The sequence below is a fragment of the Corapipo altera genome, unplaced genomic scaffold, assembly GCF_003945725.1.
Source record: "Corapipo altera isolate COAL_440 unplaced genomic scaffold, ASM394572v1 180, whole genome shotgun sequence".
NCBI classification, from domain to species: domain Eukaryota; kingdom Metazoa; phylum Chordata; class Aves; order Passeriformes; family Pipridae; genus Corapipo; species Corapipo altera.
Window position 1 is genome coordinate 5,968,561 of NW_020884915.1, and position 21,436 is coordinate 5,989,996.

At 41.7% G+C, this 21,436-nt stretch overlaps 1 protein-coding gene across 6 annotated transcripts in view; it reads left to right on the top strand.

Moving 5' to 3' along the window:
- The window catches only part of EIF3A (eukaryotic translation initiation factor 3 subunit A), a 33,021-nt gene extending 12,450 nt beyond the window's left edge, over positions 1–20,571 (top strand). Inside the window, exons 10-22 of one of the 6 annotated variants that reach the window (XM_027655237.1) lie at positions 386–571; positions 3,248–3,595; positions 4,177–4,281; positions 6,076–6,189; positions 6,441–6,563; positions 7,564–7,717; positions 8,739–8,923; positions 10,594–10,682; positions 14,952–15,724; positions 15,755–15,898; positions 17,207–17,381; positions 17,825–17,994; positions 19,304–20,571. In XM_027655237.1, the coding sequence (XP_027511038.1) occupies positions 386–571; positions 3,248–3,595; positions 4,177–4,281; positions 6,076–6,189; positions 6,441–6,563; positions 7,564–7,717; positions 8,739–8,923; positions 10,594–10,682; positions 14,952–15,724; positions 15,755–15,898; positions 17,207–17,381; positions 17,825–17,994; positions 19,304–19,545 (2,808 nt within the window). In that variant the 3' untranslated portion in view covers positions 19,546–20,571. Of the gene's footprint in view, positions 1–385; positions 572–3,247; positions 3,596–4,176; positions 4,282–6,075; positions 6,190–6,440; positions 6,564–7,563; positions 7,718–8,738; positions 8,924–10,593; positions 10,683–14,951; positions 15,899–17,206; positions 17,382–17,824; positions 17,995–19,303 lie in introns of all 6 variants that reach the window. The other 5 variants (XM_027655242.1, XM_027655241.1, XM_027655240.1 and 2 more) reach the window with 5 other exon arrangements.
- Positions 20,572–21,436: the final 865 nt, after the last annotated feature.

Below are 21,436 nucleotides of genomic sequence, written 5' to 3' on the forward strand. Positions count from 1 at the left end.
TGTCACAGTTGCCTGCACTAAAATTAGGGTTCTTGTTTTGTGTATTGCTGATGTGGAGGAAGAGGCAAGAGTGGTTTGTCTTGAAGTGCTCATTTCATAGAATCATTGGAATTTCAGCCTTTTCCAGGAAGAAGAATTTTTTTTCTTTTTTGATTGGTTGGTTGGAGTTTTTTCCTGTGTAAACCATAGAAATTAAACTTTTATTCACGGTGCTATATTTCTCCTACTAATTTGGCATTTCTCGTAGAATGGTGTAGCTAATTTTTTTTTTTTAGAGTAATTTCTGCTTATAGCTTCTGTTGACTCATACTGGTCATAGGCAGAGCAACAGAGAAATTGTTCAATAATTAATACAATCATTTCCTTCCCTTTTTTTTTTGTGAAGGTTCGCCTTGATCACACCACCCGGACACTGAGTTTTGGTTCAGACTTGAATTACTGTACTAGAGAAGATGCCCCACTAGGCCCTCAGCTCCAAAGCATGCCTTCTGAGCAGATTAGAAACCAGTTGACTGCTATGTCCTCAGCTCTGGCTAAGGCTCTTGCAGTCATTAAGCCTCCTCACTTAATGGTAAGTTGTTTAAAGTGTTACGAAAATGTTGACAAAATCTGACATTTTCCCTGTGTGCACTGTGTGATGTTCATCTGCTGCCTTTATCCAGCCTTTTGTTAAATTTTTACTTGTCTGATCAACTATTCCTTCCAGTAATGTGTTCTCAGTGCAGTAGTAAACAGTGTTGTTCTGCTGTCCCATCCCTTCAGAAGGAACAGTTGATCCTTGAGGTGTTCATACATACACATGTATTGTAGCATTCATGAATTTATTAGTCATAAAGTATCCTTCTGCATCTGCTACATGCTCACCTGTTCTAACAGAGCTCTAACAGCTTTTCTGGTTTAGCAAGGCAAGCTTGTCTTGAAGTTGTGAGATCATACTTGAAGGAGTTCCTTGGTTTGTCTTTCCTTGGCACAGGAATGGCAGTGAGCTCTAAACAATAAAGTTAACGTGACATTGCGAGGATTTGAGTAGGTGCTTTTGTACATTTGTTTTATTTTCAGAAGTGCATTGCTCTGTTTTTCAGAGCACTGTGGTAGTGATCTCTGATCTAATTTGACAGTAATGATGAGCTGCATTTGGCTGTTTGTGGATTAAATAGAAACATAAGCTAATAACTCAAACTTTATGCCAAAGCTTATATTTTAATGAATATGTTTTCTCAGATTAGATGTTCATTTTACTTTCATTTTTTTCAGCCTAGTGGTAGTCAGTTATTGGTGCTTGTAACAAAATCATTCTTAAAAAAACTCATCTAGTTAGTGTTTGGTTGTAATTAAAATCATGAGTTGCCAGTCTTGCATGTATCAGGCTTAGGATATACCAAATAATAACTTTCCCATAGGTGAGCCTATGGGATTTGTTTAAAATGTTGCATGCATATGTGAAAGTCCAAGAGCCTGCTTCCTTAATTCCTCCTGGAGAAAGTGCTGTTTTGAAGAACCTGGAATGTAAATTTAAGAGTGGAGTCTAAAAACACGAACAAAAGATCCCCCAGCACAAGAACTGCCCTGTCCTTGTCACTCCCTGTTCTCCTCCCTGGGGCTCTTGGCTTCAAGGTTGGACTCACATTTCAGGTTCTCCAGAGCCCTGTAGCAGCAAGGTGTAAATCAGCCTCGGATTTCCAGCATGCTTTGCTCGTGGCAAGTTAAACCTTCACTTCTCTTACAAGAGCAGTGGTAATTTTTTCTTTTCCTTTGTGTTTATGAAAGATTTCCTAGCAAACATATCAAATATTTTTCTCTGTATGGGGGAAAAAAAGGCTGATTGCAAGATGTCCATGTTAGATTCTTTATACAGGATGAAATACTTAGTGATCTTCAAATATAAACACACAAAGCAGAACTGTATCATGACATCTAATGCTGACTTACTTGTGTTAGTTTGAACATGTATTACCTGTTTTATAGTGTTTAAGATAAAAAATACTTCCATGTAGGTTTTCTCCTAAAAAGATTTAATTAGTGATTGGTATTAGTCAGATGGTGATTTTGAAAGAAAAAACCATGCTTTTATCTGTACATTCATGGATAGAAATGACAATCACACACTTGTATGTTGGTACAGGAAGCTGAATAACATAAATGACATAAGTGCTGGTCATTATGCCTGTAAAATTGGGGAACAGTATCAAGTTTAATATCGATCTGTTCCGTTAGAGAAGCTACAGAACAAGTTGATATCCTTTTTTCCTTCATCATTCAGATCAAAACTTTTCAGTCTTTTCAAGTGCTTAAGAACTTTTAAGTTGTCACATTTGTTATAATTCACAAAATCGTTAAATTCATCTAAAGCTTTTCACTTTCTGGCACCTCCATTTATCTCTAAATGTCTGCAGATCTGCCACAAAGCATGGATGTTTGAGTGTTTTTGTTGAATACCCTAGAAGTGACAGATTACTAAAAATACCCCTGAAGGAGCTCACGTTTCCCCGACTGCATTTCATGATCAGCGTGACTGGGGGAGTGTAGAGAGCTGATTGGGCTGCAGTGTTTTGCTGCTTGGTGGAGCTGGCACAGTTACACCTCCTCATGTGTGCAGCATGAATCTCCACAAAGAACTGTGTGGGTACTCTGGAGAATGCTGGGGGGCTGAGAAGGCTGCTGAAAGAATAGTCTACATGCTAATGTCTAGAAAGTGCTTTTTATAAGGTCATTACAATGGGTTTATATACAATGTTTATACCTAAATTGTTGACTCATTTTTTTATCATCTCACAGACAGTGCTTCGTGTCAGTTAGGATATCTTCCTCTTATATTAGTGTGTCTGGAAAATAACAAAACTCCAAAAACAAAGGAGCTTTGGTGAAATACAGTCCATGTGGTGGTATGCTTGCAGACACACGCAGAGTCAATCAGGATTGACCCCCATGCCCCTTCCAGTTAGGAATTTCACTATCAGTAACATCTGGGTGTGCAATATTTTTGGGTGGAAAAATGTAAACCATTACACCCAAGCCATGTTGCAGAATATTGTCTCTTACAGACAACAGGGTTCCAGTCAGTTGATACCACCTTGGATGCCACTTGGATGAGGGATTAGATTTGCCATCACACTTGTATTTCCGTGCAGCTGGCAAGTTTGGAGAATACAACGAACTTTGAGTTTTCTTTGAGAAGCATTTGCTGTCTTTTGTGCCTTTTTAAAGAGGTGCAGCATACATCATTGTCCTCTTCTTAATTTAAATTCAGCAAGAGAAGGAAGAACAGCATCAGCTGGCAGTCACCGCCTTCTTGAAAAACTCGAGGAAGGAGCATCAGCGCATCCTGGCGCGTCGGCAGACCATAGAGGAGAGGAAAGAGCGCCTGGAGAGTCTGAACATCCAGCGGGAGAAGGAAGAGCTGGAACAACGGGAGGCAGAGCTGCAGAAAGTGCGGAAAGCTGAGGAGGAGAGGCTGCGCCAGGAGGCCAAGGAGAGGGAGAAGGAGCGGATCCTGCAGGAGCATGAGCAGATCAAGAAGAAGACTGTTCGGGAGCGCCTGGAGCAGATCAAGAAAACCGAACTGGGAGCCAAAGCCTTTAAAGATATTGATATTGAGGTGAGTGACTTGTTGCACTGTCAAGTTATTGTCTTACCCTTTCAGTGTTACATTGCTGGGCTGCCCGAATTTCATGGGGTTTACTGGGTTTATACTGTAACCGGTCTTAAAAACAGCCTCTCTTGAAAGTGAGACAGTGTAAGTAAACCTGAATTCTGGGTTTGGATGGTACCTTTTTTACCTGCAGGAATAAAATCCAGCTTGGTTGATTGGTTTAGGTTTTGCTGTCCCTTTTTATTTGTTTGGGGGGTTTCATTTTGGGTGTTTTGGTTTTTTCCCCTCTCCCCTGTTGCTTAAATGGTATCTGAAATACAAAATAGACCTCCAGAACCAATTTTGTAGTATCTGGACTGTCTCTCAATTAAAAATCAACATTAAATGCTTTATAGAGCTTCTTAAAAATAAAATACAAGTTGCCCAGAAGAAAGGAAAAGAAGCAGAATGTTCCTGAAGCAAATTATTTTAAAAGTCAAAGGGGAAAACTGCAGAGAAGCTTAAATAAATAAGTAAACAAACAAATCACATTTGCAACAGAAAAAATGTTTGCTTTGTTTTGTATTGATAACTTTGCTTGATTGTAGGATCTTGAAGAATTGGATCCTGACTTCATTATGGCTAAACAAGTTGAACAGCTGGAAAAAGAAAAGAAGGAACTTCAGGAACGTCTGAAGAATCAGGAGAAAAAGGTACAAAGTAGGAAGGGTACAAACCCATGTCCATTCACAGTTCAGTGAATGTGAACTCCCGTGTTGATGTACATATGTGCATTTATATGTATATATATTAAAAATATTGATTTTGGAAATATTATTGTTTGAAACTAAAAAAGGATAAATGTATTATAAACCATCTGATCCTCCAGTTTCGGTGCAAAAGTCTGTTCTGATTAATGGAGTTGATTTGAAACAGGACCCTTAAGCTGTATGTGAACCAAGTCTTAGGTGGGAAGACTTGTAATTGGAAAATGTTCAGGGAAGATTAAATGTTCGGAGGAGGAGAGGTCATTGTGGAGAAACTAAATTCATTAACTGTGTTAGTCCTCACTGAAACAGAAGGAATTTCACTGCTAGAGCCCTTCTAGATGGCAGAAAAAGATCTGTCTGAAATGTGGATGGCTATAAAGGTGTGAGAAATGTGTCACAGTAAATAGAAACACATGACCTGGGCAAGGTGAGACTCACCCAGGACTTCCTGCTGTATTCAAGGATGAAACAGAGGTTATATGATACATTTGGGGACTTGGGTCACTTAAAACTGGCTCGATACCAGAAAGTGGCAGGTTAGTTAGAAGGGTTCCAGTGAGGATCTTTTACACTGCAGGCCTGTAAACCTGTTGCTCATACTGGGCAAAATAGCAGAAAATACATGAAACAGTACAGTTAGTGGTCACCTGTGTAAATATGATCTACCTCTATCTGGAAGGGCACACAGCTTCTATAGAAGAATTGTAAGCCAGGACTTCCTCTTGGAGTTCTCTGAAGCTGTCAAAACAAACCTGAGTTAGGGTGATCTGATGGGTGTAACTAAGCTGGATTTCCAAAAAGCTTTTCGCAGAGTTCTTCACCAAAAAAACATTTATCAGCTGTGGTACAAAAGGAAATGCCCTTGAAGATGTTCTGGTTCAATAGATATAAAACCTTATGTAGGGAAAGGAGGCAAAGAAAAATCCCCCAGTCATTAGCTTGGCATGTTAGATGATGGGCTCCAAACTTAACATTCTTAGCCAGCAGTAAGGACTTGGTTCTTCTGCATTTGGAGCACTGTCTGCAGCTCTGGTCTCTGTCTCTAAAAGGATGCAGTTCAACTGGAAATTAGACAGGAGGCCAGCAAGAATTATCCATGGTCTGGATTGGCTTCTGTGGGAGAAATGTCCATGTAAAAGGGTACCCCTCTGTCTGAAACATTTCTCAGGAGAGGATGTGGTGTCAGTCTGCAAGAGTGTCCCTGTTGTAAGAGCTGATGGTGGGAGCAGTTGTTCTTGCACTGACTGCAAGGAGTAGTGGAGTAGGAAGCATCAAAGGGAGCAGCAGGAGTCATGTTCAGAGCTGTTTGTAGTAGAGGGTGGATCTTCATGCTGTGAGCCACAGACACACAGGAGTCCTTTCCAAAGGACATGTTGTATATGAAAAGCTTCTTTGAGTTCAGAAGGACAGGAGGAGAAATCCACTGATGCTTAAAATACAAAAAAACTTCCAACACAGGAAATGCTGGGAGCTGATGCTGAGAGAGTATTGTAAATGTGCCTGTCTCTACTCCTGCATCCTTGCCCAGGGGAGCACTTAGTTGCTGGTGCTAAGGCAGGTGTTCGGTGAAGTGGGCCTTTGATGTGGTCCAGCGTGGTTGTTATGTAGCCATAATGTATCAGATATATTGGAAAAGCCTCCAGATAGTAGGGTTCTCTTTGAGGGATGCTTTAGATGGAGTCTTCCAGATTTGGGCTTTGTATTATGACGTGCTAAAGGTGTGTTATCTTTGTTTAGATTGACTATTTTGAAAGAGCGAAGCGCTTAGAAGAAATTCCTTTGATAAAGACTGCATATGAGGAACAAAGAGTGCATGATATGGAGCTGTGGGAGCAACAGGAAGAAGAAAGGGTAAGAATTTTTTGTTCAGATTTTTAGCAATGAATGAAAAATAGTGGATTTTGCACTGTCTTTTTTTTTCCCCAGCTCAATCCAAGAGAAGAAAGAACGAAGTGTTGTCTTCACGAATGGATTGTGCTGGGACAGCAATATCTTCTGCCTTGGCTCTGAAAGAGGAAAAGATAATTTCTCTTTCTAGTGGCTGAGGTAGATTGCAGCCAAATGCACAGTAAAGTTATGCTTTCTGTATTTTCTATTTTTAGATCACCACCCTGCAGTTGGAGCGTGAGAAAGCCCTTGAGCACAAGAGCAGACTCTCCAGGATGTTGGAGGATAGAGATTTATTTGAAGCCAGGCTCAAAGCATCCCGAAGAACAGTTTATGAGGTACATTAGATATGGCACTGTAACAAAGTATTCCCCTAAAGTGAGGAACTAACGCTGTGACCAAGTGATTCTTCATGAAACTAGAAACAAATTAGTATCTAAAATGGCTCAGAACTGTGGAATTGTTTATTTTCTGCTTTGACTATTTAAAAAAAAAAAAGGAAATTCCGTGCACCCATTCCTAGACATCATTTACGGATTTTGACAATTTCTGAAATAGCTTATATGGAAAAGAAAAGAGGGTAAATGGTTCATTTCAATACAGCTGTTTGTAATTGATCATTAGTGACATAAAGGCAGCCAGTTGTATCTGCACAAGTACTTGGATTTACTGTGCTGATGGCATAGTAGTGACAATAACACCGAAGCTGAGAAACAGGTGGAAATTCTTCCCTACATTTTTTAATTTGTGTGTTTGAATCTGGAAATTATTTTGACAGTTCAAGTATTTTTTTGTTCAAGCTGTGTTTATTTTGTGATTGCAAAATTTAAAAACGAATGAGACCACAAGGTCAGGGAAAGAGCTGTTCCTCTGTTTCTTGCTCTACATTTTAAAATTTCACATTTTCTGAGACTTTATTTATAGCTTTGAATATTTGACTGTGTTGCTGTAAGAATTGGCTTTACCACAAAGAAGCGGAAAAGCTATTTTGTTAAAATAAATTAGTAACTGCATATGCTTCTAAGCAAAACATTTTAGATACAGGTGGAATATTATTTAGGGAATTCCTGTTCAGAAAAAGCAGATAAAGGACTAAAATTGTGTATGATGATTTGATTGTCTTCTAAGTTGGGGTATATTCTCTTAAAATGAGTTGCAGAAGAGGTTGAAATGGCAAACAGGTAGTTGTTTTTCAGTGGAGCAGCGTTAATATATTGCAGCTGGTTTGTGTTTCTCTGTAGCTTTATTTAGCATTCTGTGTAGCCCTCCAGCTGCTGTCCTGTTCCTTCCTTAGACAAGGCAGTGCTGGTGTTCTCAGGTGTGCTGTTGGTGTTTCAGGATAAGCTCAAGCAGTTCCAGGAGCGGTTGGCAGAAGAGAGGCGGAATCGCCTGGAGGAGCGCAAGAAACAGCGCAAAGAGGAGAGACGGATCACTTACTACAGAGAGAAGGAGGAGGAGGAGCAAAGGTTACGAGAAGAGCAGCTGCTTAAAGGTGTGACTGAGAACATCATTATTTTATCCTTTGCACCCCTGACCCGTTCCATTTGTGTAACACAGCTAGTGTCTGCTGTCCCTGTTTCACAGTTTGGAGGAAATCTTTTCAGCTTCCAGTCAGTGGAGCAGACTGTTCATTGCTGTTACGTACTGTGCCTTTACATGTTACCTAACACACCTCCTGAATGCTTACCTGTGCAGCACAGAGGTGAAGGTGAAGTCTGGTAGCAGGGAGGGAAAATGAAAGCATACCAATGCTTCCTGCCCTGCCCTTCTCCCAGACGTGAATAAAGGAGGTGATAAAGTAAGGGAGGCCAGTGAAAAATTGAGTCTTTGATTTTAGCCTTTAGTTTGAGTTCTGCCCACTTGTCTGTGCACATCTTAAGGAGAAAAGAAAAGGAATGTTGGTGCCATATCAAGAACTCCGGAGCTGTAAGCAACTTGCACACCTTTCTTTGTGAAATGCTTTGTCTGATGGCCCATTCCAGGGCTTTAGGAGAGAATACGTGATTGGCATCCTGTGAGGTGAATTTCTGTCCTATTTATCACTTGGAGGATTAAGATTTTATGTATCAAAGTTCATAATCATGTGGTATTTAAAAAACAAACAAAACCCAAAGCAGTCTTGAGTATCAAATTTGACACTGGTAGCTGTTTTTTTGTTGTTTGACCCTTCCTAAGGAAGGGCTCCTCCACCATGCTTGAGGATAGTTACTGCTATTGTAGCTGGCACATTTGTGGTCTCTACATGGAATTAACGTAAGGGTACTGGAACTTCTTCTTCCTTGCTAGCTGTTCAAGGTGTCTCATTAATGGATGTATCAGGGCTCCTTTTCCTATCGCTTTGGAGTTAAGATACTTTCAGAGAACAGGTTCTATGGTTTGTTAAACTCATCCTGTGAAATGCAGGGATTTATCCTTTTATAAGGAGTCAAACTGTATTTTGTAGCTGTTCTGTGGGTGCAGCACAGTACTGGAGTTTGTCTGGGTGAGCTTTAGCTGTGTTTCCCACTGGGCAGAGCGCGAGGAGAAGGAGCGCATCGAGCGCGAGAAGCGCGAGCAGGAGCAGCGGGAATACCAGGAGAGGGTCAAGAAACTGGAGGAACTGGAGAAGAAAAAACGGCAGAGGGAAATGGAGATAGAGGAAAGGGAGCGACGTCGGGAAGAGGAAAGGAGAGGCCTGGATGACCCGTTTTCAAGGAAGGTGGGTAATACCTGCAGGTTGGTTTTCTTTCTGGCTGCCCCTTCTCTAGATTATTTGGAGGATGATGTTAGCATTGCACAGTTGTAGGGGTTTTTGGTTGTGTGAGGGGCTAATTCAATAGTTAAATTATTGTCACTCACTATCAGGGTCTGGAACCTGGAGCTTAGTATTAGAGTAAAATAAAGAAACTACTAAGAGCTCCAAGCTGTTTAAAAACTAAAAAAATTAAAGGCTAAAACGAGTATTGGATAACATTTTCTTTAAGACAAGAGAAGAAAAACTATATTGGAAGCAAGTGCAGTAACTCATGACAAAGTCAGGCATTAAAGTAGATATTGAAGGAAAATTCCAGACTAAACATAAACTCATAGTTTTATATTTTAAAAGAAAAGAAATACACAATAACAAAAAACAATGTGTGGAACTTTCTGTTTACAAGTGCAAGTTGGATTGGGAGAAATGTTATCCCAATCCAACAGGAAACAAAGCAAAAGTTAATTGGAAATGAATGTTTAATGATTTAAAAAAATGTAACTAAGTACCATAAGCCTTCTACACTCCACTTTTTCAGAACTTATCATTCAAGAGAACTAGTTTTAAATTTCATCCACCACAGCCTTTCTCTTTGTTTAACACATACTTCATTAACACCACAAATATAAGTTATCAGAGCTTGTGTAACCAGTTTTGATAGTCTGTCAAGTAAATAATCATTAGGGGTATTTTTCACATAAGAGGTCTCCTAGCCATGGGCACTTGATTGTATGGAAAAGCTGGCTCAGGTTTCAAGAGAAATATCTGTACCACTTCAGAAATTCCATTTGCAGTTCTGAGATTCTTTGATGGCTGTTGTTGGGTGGGGTCACCTCAAAAGCATTTAAGGAGACAACCACAGTGGATCTGCAAGATCTTGGTAACCTGTGTATGTCCCCATATTGGCAATAAAAATATTTTCCAAAGAAGGATTGAAAACTATGAAGAGGTCGTGTGATTATGTGAAACCAGGTATTTTAGGGTGGTTCACTTGATTAGTTTATTGTGTGGAATTAAGGAATAAAGAGCTGTGTTAGAAATAGTTTAAGTGGTTTGCCTTTATCCAGCAATGGAGAGAGTAATTTTAACTTCATTTTAAAAAAAATACAGATTAATTATTGCCCTGCCCAGTGAGAATCACTAATGCCTCACCTGTTCTGTGCATACTGGGAACAAAATGATCCCTGTCATAGAGAGCTCTCAGTGTATTTAGTTATGTTTCCTGATCAGATTAGAAAGCACAAAACCCAATCATTCCTTGAATTCATTCCTACTGTGATGAAGCTCCAGGAAAAGTGAAAGTGTTAGAACCTCTCTTGTAGTCACCAGGTGGTAGCTATGGCTGACTGTAGCTATTGTTCATACACTTGTTCATAAACTTGTTAGTGTCTTTACATATATCCTACCCTACTGGTGAGGAATGTGGCACGGAGGGAACCACATTATTGGTTAAACTGCACCAGAAACAATCAAGTCAGTCAGTTAAGACCATACTTTAGTTCTTCAGTCTCCTGATAGTACAGTATTCTCTACTGTGTGACTGGTGAGTTTTTAATGCTCTGGAAGTAAATTATATGTTGAAAATGTTCATTTTAAAGTACTCAGAGAGAATGTTCCTGATTTCTCTTGGCACACAGGAATCTCGCTGGGGTGACAGGGAGTCTGAAAGCTCCTGGAGGAGAGGAGGGGAGCCAGAATCCGAATGGCGCCGAGCACCAGTGGAAAGGTAACCAGGGGCTTACTAAGCACCAGTTCTGTTGGGCTCAAAGTATGTAGGCTCCCATGGTGTTACCACTGCTAAAACTGCAATAACTGAGTACTATCTCATGCCTTTACATCTCTGAAAGTTACCTTGTATTAGAAAGTTGTTTTATAAGGATCTCGAAAAGAGAGAGAGGTTTTATCGTGGAACTGCATTCAGATAACATTCCTGGTTTATTTAGCTGAGATATATGAAGCTGCCAGACACCTTCTGTGTGTGATAACTTGCTTACTTGGTTTCCTTTTTAAATGAAAAATTCCTCCCCCACTCAAACATTGGTGTCAGTTGTATAAATACAGAATGGGGAAGGATGACAAGCAAATGCAGGGCTCCAGGACGATGAAACTCTTTGAGATTTTCCATTTAGAAAACTGACAGTAATGTATAAGAATAGTAAAGTCAAAATTCGGAATCTTAACCTGTGCAAGTCCCAGAGTGAGTCACAGGGCAGAAAATACATGCTGTAAATTAAACAAAGTTCTGAAGGACCGTATTGAACAGAGAAGAGCAAATTTCTGAAGGTACTTTACACTATAAAAAAAAAGAAATCCTTGCTTGTTTACATCTGTGTATTTTGGGGATTTTGGATATGTTCACTAATAGTGAAAACTGTTTATATGGTTGTAGAAAATAAGATTTTTAACATATGTCCATTTCTCTGCTCCACATCAGGATGAGCTGTAGCTAAACATTTTTCTGGTGATGCACATCTAGTTGTCCTTAAAAGCCTGTGCTGGTGGAGATAGCACTGCTGGTTCTCATTGGCAGTATGTTTTATGGCTTCATTAGCCTTCCAGGTAGATAGATTTTTATAAATGTCTTACCCTAATTTCCAGTGCAGCAATTTAAATCCATTAGTGCTTCCTCTGACTCCAGTGGAAGCAAATTAATTTACTCTTACTGTCTCTAGTAATTTTTTTTAATGAGTTGGAAAAGTATGATCTCTCAATAAACAACAGCATTCTGTCTTTCCTTAAAAGCTGTGTTGCCATTCCTGGTAGGGATCCACTTTCTCTTGATCTGCAAAATGTAAAAATTGGATGAAACTCCTGGGTGAAGCCTTTAACTACTCACATACTGTGCAAGTTGTGGCTGCCCCATCCCTGGAAGTGTCCAAGGCCAGGTTGGACGGGGCCTGGAGCAACTTGGTCTAGTGGGAGGTGTTCCCTGCCCATGGCAGGGGGTTGGAATTAAATGATCTTTAGGGTCCTTTCTGACCCAGACCAGTCTGTGATTCTGTGAAGTGTTTAATGCATCTATTTATATCCTCAGTGCAATTTTTTTTCACATAGAATGATACAGGTTGTCTTAGTCATTTCTCATTTAACTTCTGTAGAAAGGCAGCCAAGCGATTGCCAAGGAGTTAAAATTAGGAATATTTTGCATTATTATGTAGCAAGTTTGGTAAAACTTTCTTCCTTCATTTTACTAAAATGAATATACTGAGGAGTAGTGAAAGGATATATTGATAAAAGTAAAAATCCATATCTCTACATAATTTTAAGTAATGTTTCTATTTGCTGAATTTAGGAAATATCAAAGTAAAAGTGATGATGCTCAGACATAATTGCAGCAGAAAGGTGCACTCTTTAGTAGTGCCTAGTCTGCCTTCAGGTGGATTTTAACCCTAAAGGGAAAATGTGTTGGATACAAAGACAGCACTGCAAACCTAACTGAGTAAAGTAATGCCAGCATGAATTTCTGGATCAAGTGATAGAGGCAGTAACACAGATGACAGAGCATCAGATTTAATTTGCAGCATGTATCTAGCTGTAAGTGCAGCTGTTGGATAGATATTCCTTAAAAAGTCCTTATGGATGCTGATGCAAGGAGAAAAGCTCTAAAATTTGTGTGACAGGCAATTTGTGATGGAAATGGCACAGTCCTGGTCCAATATGCCATATTGGCACACACATCCTTACAGTCACAGAGCAAGCAACTGTACTACAGCAACTGTACTACAGCACAGCCCCCAGAGAGCTGAATTCCAGGTGATCAGCATGTTCCAGTGTTCTCAGTCTTTTCCAGGCGTGGTTCCAGGTGCAAGAAGAAACAAATTACAGTCAGAAGAGTCCAGCAAGGGCTGTCTGTGTCTTGGACAGGGAGCAGCTTTATTCACAGTTATGATTAGGCTGCCAGTATTTGTTCCTCCACTGTGCAGGAAAGGTAGCTTAGTTATAAAAACTGCAAGAGGAAAACAAAACTAACGATGCAGTAAAAGTTTATACAGAAGAGAAGAAAGGTTAACGTAGAAGTGCTGTGTAGGAGTTAAACTAAAAGCCAGCTGATTTAGTAGAAAAAGTCATTTTATGGTGGTACCTCTTGTTCTTTCTCTAGTTGACAGAAAATCCCTAAAATACCCTCAGGAAGTAGACCCATTGAAACAATGAAATGGCAACTGATACAGACTCACTAAAAGGGGCAGGGCATCCTTGGCACAGCTCATCAGTTATTGTGCCACAGACTGCAGTCCCAGAGGATCAACAAATACTCACGTGCTTGTAGTCAAGAAATACTAGAAAGAAAAAATACACAGAAAAGGGGAGTTGCCCTCTGCTGTTAGCCTGAATTTGAGCAAAACAAAATTACAAACCTGTGACAGTGGTAGACACTGTAGTGTGAACTTTGCCAGCAGGTTTCTGCTTTATTGGGTAAAGCTGTCTGCATGCTTCAGCTCTTGTAGATCTGTGGGGGGGGTTTTTAGAGGTTATTTAAAAATGGGTTATATAAGAGAGACTGGCTTGATTTATAAGAGGGAAAGAAGGGCAAAAGCTGAAACGAACACTGAAGTTGTCAAATGAGAAAAAAACCAGTAAAAACAACAGAGACATAATTTCACCTGCAAGAAATAGTTTAAAAATGAGAGTAACAGTAGCGATTTAAAAATCCTAAAACCCTGAAACAATACCTGAATGAATTAAATACTTGTTCATTTGATGAAACTGATAACTCTGTATGTCTTTTATGGCAAAATAATAAGATTTTTCAAAGGAGAAGATTATCCAATTTGAGTCTAAATGGAATTTAACAATTTCCATGGCTTGGCTTTTATCTCACAGATCAATGGTAATTGCATTCTCCCTTATTCTTCAGAAACTAGGAGATGCACTGCTTGCTGTTGCTCAAAATTCTTGAGAGGCAGAGTTGTCACAAACTGTTGCCTCTTTGTTCTCACCTCTTCGAGTCCTACATCTGTTGTTTTGTAGCAAGTCATTGCTGTTCTTTTGTTTACATTTTAGTAGCATAGTGAATTTCTAAACATGGGGGTGTTTTTCCGTTGTGTTTTGGTTTTGATTTTTTTTTTTTTTTTAAATCCATGAGGTTCAACTCCAGTGCAGCTTCTCTTCTGCCAAAAAAACCTAGCAGTACGTTTCTGTGATGTACTATTCCTTGTTTCTTTGAGGGAGGTTAATTTCCAGAAATAAATTAAACTGGTGACAAACCCAAGGATAAATGTATGTGTAAAATCCTATAGACAGTAAACTAAATGGTGTGTCCAGGGAAGTGACAAGAGTGAAAGGTTCTAACTGTTCAGCTGTGTCTGATCTTTTCAGTGTTACAAGTCCAAACGTATTTCAAAGATGAACTGATGGCTCCATAGCCCAGGGAAAATGCTCACCGATTCTGTACTTCCCACGTACATCCCAGTAAGGAGAGCCCCTGGAAGCACTGCCAGCCTGCCAGGGCCTGGGGCACCCTGCTTGCCATCAGGCAGGAGCTGTGGATTCACTCACGAGTTCACTGCGTCGTCCTGCCTAGTTGTGGAGCCTTGTCAGTGAAAGTATTGCCAATCCGTTGGGCTGGAACTGTGCCCAAGCATGGGAAAACAGGGATCGGACTGTAGGGTTGGTATGTCATGAAGGAGGAGAAAACTTAATTGATGGTTGTGGGGTTCTTAATACTGATTCTTTGAGACTTAGCTTGAGTTTGTCAGATTAGGCTCGGTGTTGCAGCAAATAACCAACAGGGGACTGCAGTTATCCCCTTCAAACTGTAGTTTTGAAGGAGACAGTAAACTGCTCAGTCTTTACAGGAGGGGTGGTGACCTGCTGCCTTCCCATAGCAGTGAAGGCAATTACAGAGTGCACTTGGAAACCACACACTCTGTAGGTGTGTTTGCAGCCGCTCATCAAGCGCATGCAGTCAGGAATGGCTTTGAGGGGCTTGATACTGTTGATGTAAAGCTTTCCTGGATGTCAGCTTCTACTTTCTCCTTGTTCTCTGGTTTTATAGAGATTGGCGTCGAGGAGAGCCGAGGGATGATGAAAGACCTTTCCGGCGAGGGGATGATCTGCCCCGACGGGGGGATGACCTGCCCCGACGTGGTCCTGCGGAGGAAAAGGAGCGTCCTTCCCCCGAATCAGCGGAGGACAGGCCACCGAGGCGAGAGGGGGACGAGGACAGGCCTCCTAGGCGGGAAGGGGAAGAGGACAGGCCGCCCAGACGAGGATTGGATGATGACAGGCCACCCAGGCGTGCCTTGGATGATGACAGAGGGAGCTGGCGAGCTGCGGATGACGACAGGGGTCCCAGGCGTGGCATGGATGACGACAGGCCGCCCAGACGTGCTATGGATGATGACAGGGGTCCCAGGCGTGGAATGGATGACGACAGGCCGCCCAGACGTGCTTTGGATGACGACAGGGGTCCGCGGCGCGGGCTGGACGACGACAGGCCACCCCGGCGCGGCTTGGACGATGACAGAGGGAGCTGGCGAGCCGCAGACGATGACAGAGGGCCCCGGCGTGGAATGGATGATGACAGGCCACCCAGACGGGCTCTGGATGATGACAGGCCACCCAGGCGTGGGCTGGATGATGACAGGGGCAGCTGGAGAGCTGCGGATGACGACAGGGGTCCCCGGCGCGGGATGGATGACGACAGAGGGCCTCGGCGCGGGCTGGATGACGACAGGGGTCCCCGGAGAGGGCTGGATGATGACAGAGGGCCCAGGCGTGGGATGGATGATGACAGGGGTCCCCGGCGAGGGCTGGATGACGACAGGGGTCCTCGGCGTGGGCTGGATGATGACAGAGGGCCCCGGCGCGGGCTGGATGACGACAGGGGGCCGTGGCGCAACGCTGACGATGACAGGCTCTCCAGGAGAGACGATGACAGGGGTCCATGGCGTGGTGGTGATGATTCAAGGCCAGGTCCTTGGAGGCCATTTGGTAAACCAGGTAAAATACAGCAATTTGGTAACCTTCCCTCTGAAGTACCTGTTAGCCTGGTAGGTAATGGATGTAATGTGCTTGGTGCAGAAATGGGAGAATCAGCTCTGAAAACATCTGGATTAATTTGGCTAAAGGGGATACTCCTTTACTTAGTATAATTAAACCTTTTAATTTGGCTGAATTAAAAAAAACGAAACAAATACCAGTGTCTGTTGCTTGCCTGGAAGATACCTAAAGGTCCCAGAGTAATGCTGATCACTTCCCTGTGTGCAAAACCAAAATAATTTGAATGGTCTGATGGGAGAGAAACATTCTCACTAGCACATGTTGGACTCTTACCCTACCCCTTCTATGTGTCTGAAATGAACCTCCTTCAAAGGAGGATTTTGGTACCTCATTCAAGTGGGTCTGGTTTTAATAATCCCTCTTTATGTGTACAGAGATATTCCTGATTTTAACATTCCTTTTTTGGTTTTGTGTTGACCCTTCTTTAAAGTCCTGCTTGGAGTGGAGTTTTGACTAGAAGACTGAGGTCCCTTAAAGTCTGAATTATCCTATTCTTAGATCATTTGTTTCTAGCCTTAAGTCTTGTTGATGGTGACTAGAAAAACTGTTTCTGATTGTTTTCAGAACTGGCAATTACATTTAAATGTTCGATATGATTTGGATTTCCTGGTTCTCTTTATTTATGTGTTCTCAGGCACCACATCAACTTTTATAGACACTACTTCTGTAATCCAAACCTGTAGAAAAGTTATAAAGATCAAAACTTGTACTCCATTTTTTCCTATTTAAAGCCAAAGCAGGTTGCACAATAAAGAACTCCCATTCCTAAATAACTGAGTGATATTGCAGAGTGCGCTGTGTTAAATAGATGGTAACAACAGTCATATTCTGAAGTAGTGCTTTAAAAAGCAGTAAGTTCTTTAAAAATAATATCTCACTTGTGGATTTTCACAAAGGAACCCACTGTCTAAACTACTCCCTTTACTTCTTCTTGCACTTGTTTTGCACAAGATCCTTGTGGAGTTTATAGTTTCTGACTGAGAACGGCAGGGTGTGATCAGCCCTGCTGAGCTGTTACAGGCAGTCCTGACACCAGGTGTGGATTGCTGGCTTTACATTAAGCAGTTTTGTACAGTGTTTTGTCTGTGGCTCCCTCTCAATGTGCACACTTTTACAAGCATCTTGAGTTGGATCCTCAGGGGTCAAAACTTGAAGAACCAGTTTCCATGAGGGAAGTAAAGGATTCTTTGTCTACAGAGAGATCAGAGGTCAGTCACAAATTCCTTTGACCGTGTTTCTTTCTTACAGGGGGATGGAGAGAAAGAGAGAAGGCCCGTGAGGACAGCTGGGGCCCTCCACGAGACTCCAGACCTTCAGGAGACCGTGAGTGGGACAGAGACAAAGATCGGGATGAAAGCGAGAAGGACCGGGAATTCGACAGAGAGAGAGATTTCGATCGAGACGATCGTTTCAGGCGCCCCAGGTTTGCCTTCTCTGTTTAAATGCTTGTAGAATGTTTCTGCCAAAGAAAAAAAAGACGTGCCCTGCTGATAAAGAAATAATGTGGAATTGCCAAGTGAAAGGAGCAGGGGTTGGTTTGGGTGAAATTAAGCACTTCAGGCAGCAAATGGATAGTGGCGTTTTGGGGCCCTGTTGGCTTGTTATTTTTAAGACGATGTTATTTGTTGACAGAAGGAATCTCAAAATGCTTTACTGCTTATAGTTACTATATTTTTTTAACCCATTTTCAAGGGAATTCCATCTTAGGCTCCAGAAAAACAGATACAGTTTTGGAAGTATGTTAGTATGTTAAGTTCTATTTCACCACCACCGGGTGTGAAAATATCTGTGCTGTGCTTTATTATCGCTTCATCCATAGCAAAGGTAAAATATTAACATTTAGCCTTCTGTTTTGAATGGCCAAAGGGATGATGCTGGTTGGAGAAGAGGCCCAGCTGAGGAAACTTCTAGCTGGAGAGATTCAGGTCGCCGTGAGGAATGGGACAGAGGTGGCCGTGACATGAGGGATCGACGCAGCGATGACAGAGAGCCACCCCTCAGGAGAGGCCCCCCCCTCAGATCAGACCGGGAAGAACGTAGGTTTATTTTACTGTTCCTGAAGTGCTGCATTCTTTGCAGAGCCTTCCTGTTACTGACACTGCTAGCCTGGGGTCAAAGGGGAATAAGTTATATTTTCGGCCATTTAAACTCCCTTTGTATAAACAAAGTGATAAAAAGCAGCTTTGGTGTAATTGAGGATTCTTCTTAACTATTTGTAGTTTTATTCTTTTCTCTCATAGGTAGCATTTCACATGTACAGTAGAGGATTAACATTTCAAGTATGCACTTTTCATAGCAGGATTGTGTTCTGGGTGAATGAATTCTTTGTACTGAGATTATCGAGACAGACATCCCAGGAAGTAATTTCTGTCCCTTTTCTTAAAACTGTTAAAATGTGAGGGTAGTATTTCCAGATGAGGCCTTATGGGTTTCACACTATTAATGGTAGTAATTTTGATGACTAACCTATTTTAATTACAGACATTACCCTGTTTTAATTTTGTATATTTATTAATCCTTCGCTGTGTTCTACAAACGCAGCAACAGCAGATACATTTAGCCTGGAGGCACCACCACATCTTCAAATTCTGGCATTCTAGTGTTCAGAATCTCTTTGTCTCTACCCCGCATATGGGGTGCTCTGGCACGTGGGATCAGGCTGGAACAGAACGTGGGATCAAACAGGGGACTGCTGCTGGCAGAAAGGCAGAGTGTTCTCAGTGGGGAGATTTTTGGGGTTTTTTTAATGTATCGAGAAGTTTTGGTATTTGTCTGTTTGGTGTATGCCCCAGCTGGGGTAGAACATTTAACATCCTTTTGGTGGACATGAACAGTTCTTCTTATAGTAAAGGGTGATAGATGCCATTACCAGTCATGTAATTCAGTACCTCTTAATTTCTAGTAGGCTGAAGAGTAATTTCCTGTCTTTTAGTGCAGTGAACACCTAAACATTTTCCACAAGTGTTTTTAAGTAAGGATTTTTCTGTTTTCAGGGTTCAGTCATTTCTAAGGAGACACTTTTGTGCTTTTAATTCTGCTAATAATATAAGAATATATTTTTACATCATAAAACCACGTACATCAGTAGAACATTCTTACTGCAGTTGCTGTGTTTTAAAGATGACACTGGGCTTGCTCACCACACCCCAAAACTGAAAAGGGGCTTGAGTGATTCCTGTCATTACTTCCCTGTAAAACTAAACCATGTATTTGGCCATCCTCGTTGTATGAGCTCTTGGCAAGGCTGAGAGTCAGTAAATCAGGGTGCCAGGGTCGGCCTGGTCGTTTAAACTCGTGCAGGAGCTGGTGGAGCGTGACAGAGCTGTCCTATTGTCTGTGTTGCAGCGAGCTCCTGGCGCCGCGCTGAGGACAGGAGAGAGGAACGGGCAGAGGAGCGGGAGCCAGTCCGGAGATCAGCCCCTGCTCCCGCTGCTCCTCCAGCTTCTGCTCCCCCACCAGCATCCAAAGAGCGGGAAAGAGACGGGGAGAAGGAGAAAGGCTCCTGGAAAACGGAGAAGGAGCGTGAGCCCGTGCGCCGTACTAAAAACGAGACAGATGAGGAAGGGTGGACCACTGTACGACGTTAAGTGGGAATCACAGAGTTTAACCAATGTTTTAGCTTTGATTTGGTGGAATCCAGATTATATTTGTGCTTATAAACATTCTCAATTGGAATTCTTTAACCAATGTTTTGAGGTAACATGAAAGCATGAATTACTTACTCATATAGATTGATCATGCACAAAACTCACAGCAGAAGGTTGGAAATGGAAATGCCAGGTTTTGAAATTTCAAATGATGCTTATTTCATGGGTCATTTGTTGCTAAAATAAAAAGAAGCAAGCCCAGCAGCTGTCTTCAGTACGGCTTCTATCTCGCACCAGAAGAGGCTGCCCTTTTTATTTTGAGTTTTTCTTAGTTTGGAATGGGGTATTATCGTCACAGAACACGCATTTGAAAACACCTCTGTTCACAGAGTGGAATTATTGAAAAAGCAGAGCTAAATTAATTTGCATAATTAGCCAAAAAAAAAAGGAAAGCCCTCTTTTACTTAGGTATCTTGGAGGGCAGGCGGTTCCTGAGGCTTATTTTATCACTATCTAAATTCAGTAAGTTGTTTGAATTTGAATTAAATACAATAAACATTATGAGCATTAGCTACACCGGGATATTTTCCGTAGAGTTACTTGAATCCATCACACCTCTGAGGCCATTTTGCAGTCATAGTTCCAGTAATGTATACACTGCTGCAGTGTACAATCCAACTTGCAGCTTTCACCATTTCAGTGTTTTGGTAAGCATATGGCTGTGTACTTTCTGTTGCCAACATCACAACTGCTTTTTCCATTACTGGATAATTCATGCCTTTCAAGGATTTTTAAATATTGTCATATTTAAAATGTGTGGTTTTGGAGAAATTGTTCAATTTTCCCCCAATTCTTTGTCTTCAGGGTCAATTCTTTCCCTTTCCAGAAAAGTGATTTGTAGTAATGGCTGTGTTGACTTCAAACCTGGGGTGCGGTAACAACGATTAGGGATCTGATCACACTGAAGCCAACACAGAACTTGCTGCTGTGTGTTTCTTCAATGATAAATAAACGACTTAAGGAATTCACTGCTGTGTCTTGACTTTTTAGTAGCTCCCTGCGGTATGTGTTCATGCAGAACAGCTGTTGAACAACCCTTTTCTGTTCTCATACCTGTTCTGTAGCAGCTGAAGGAGAATGTGAGAACACCTGGGATAGTTTCTCCCTGAGAAAGCTGGTGTGTGACCAGAAGTCCGTAATACTCTTCTTGTCCTTTTCCTGACCTCTTCTGAGTTATCCAGGACCAGCAGGTATCTTGGGAAACAGTTGCTCTCACAGACATCTGAGGGCTTGATTTTTGTGTCTTTGGAGCCTGTCATGTCATTTCTTGAGTCACAGAACTCCTTCAGAGGAGTCGTGTTTTCTAAGCATAAAAAGACAACATGGTTTTTGGTCATTTTATCCAGGAACAGCACATAGATCTGGAGCAGTGGCTGCTGCTGTTATTGAGCCACCTGTTGCTGTCCTTGCATTCTGTGTCACAGGACCACAGGGCCAGTCCTGTTAAAAGGGACCCAGGAGCTCTCTTCACTGCTGGCTGTGAAATTGTTGTGTTACTTAGAACTGTGCTTCTCCAGTGTGGTCTTGGGATGTGGAGTGCACAGCTGTTATGGGCAGCCTCTTCCAGTGCTTGACTGGCACCAGACTGAAAAATCAGAATCACAGGGTTGAAGGGGACCTTTAAAGGTCATCTAGTCCAACCTCCCTGCAATGAGAACAGATATCTTCAACTAGATCACAGTCAGAGCTTGAATGTTTCCAAGGATGGAGCATCCACCCTCTCTCTGGGCAACCTGTGCCATTGTTTTCCACCCTCATTGCAAAAAAAAACTTCCTTGTATCTAATCTAAATTGACATCAGTTTAAAGCCATTCCCCCTTGTCCTATTGTA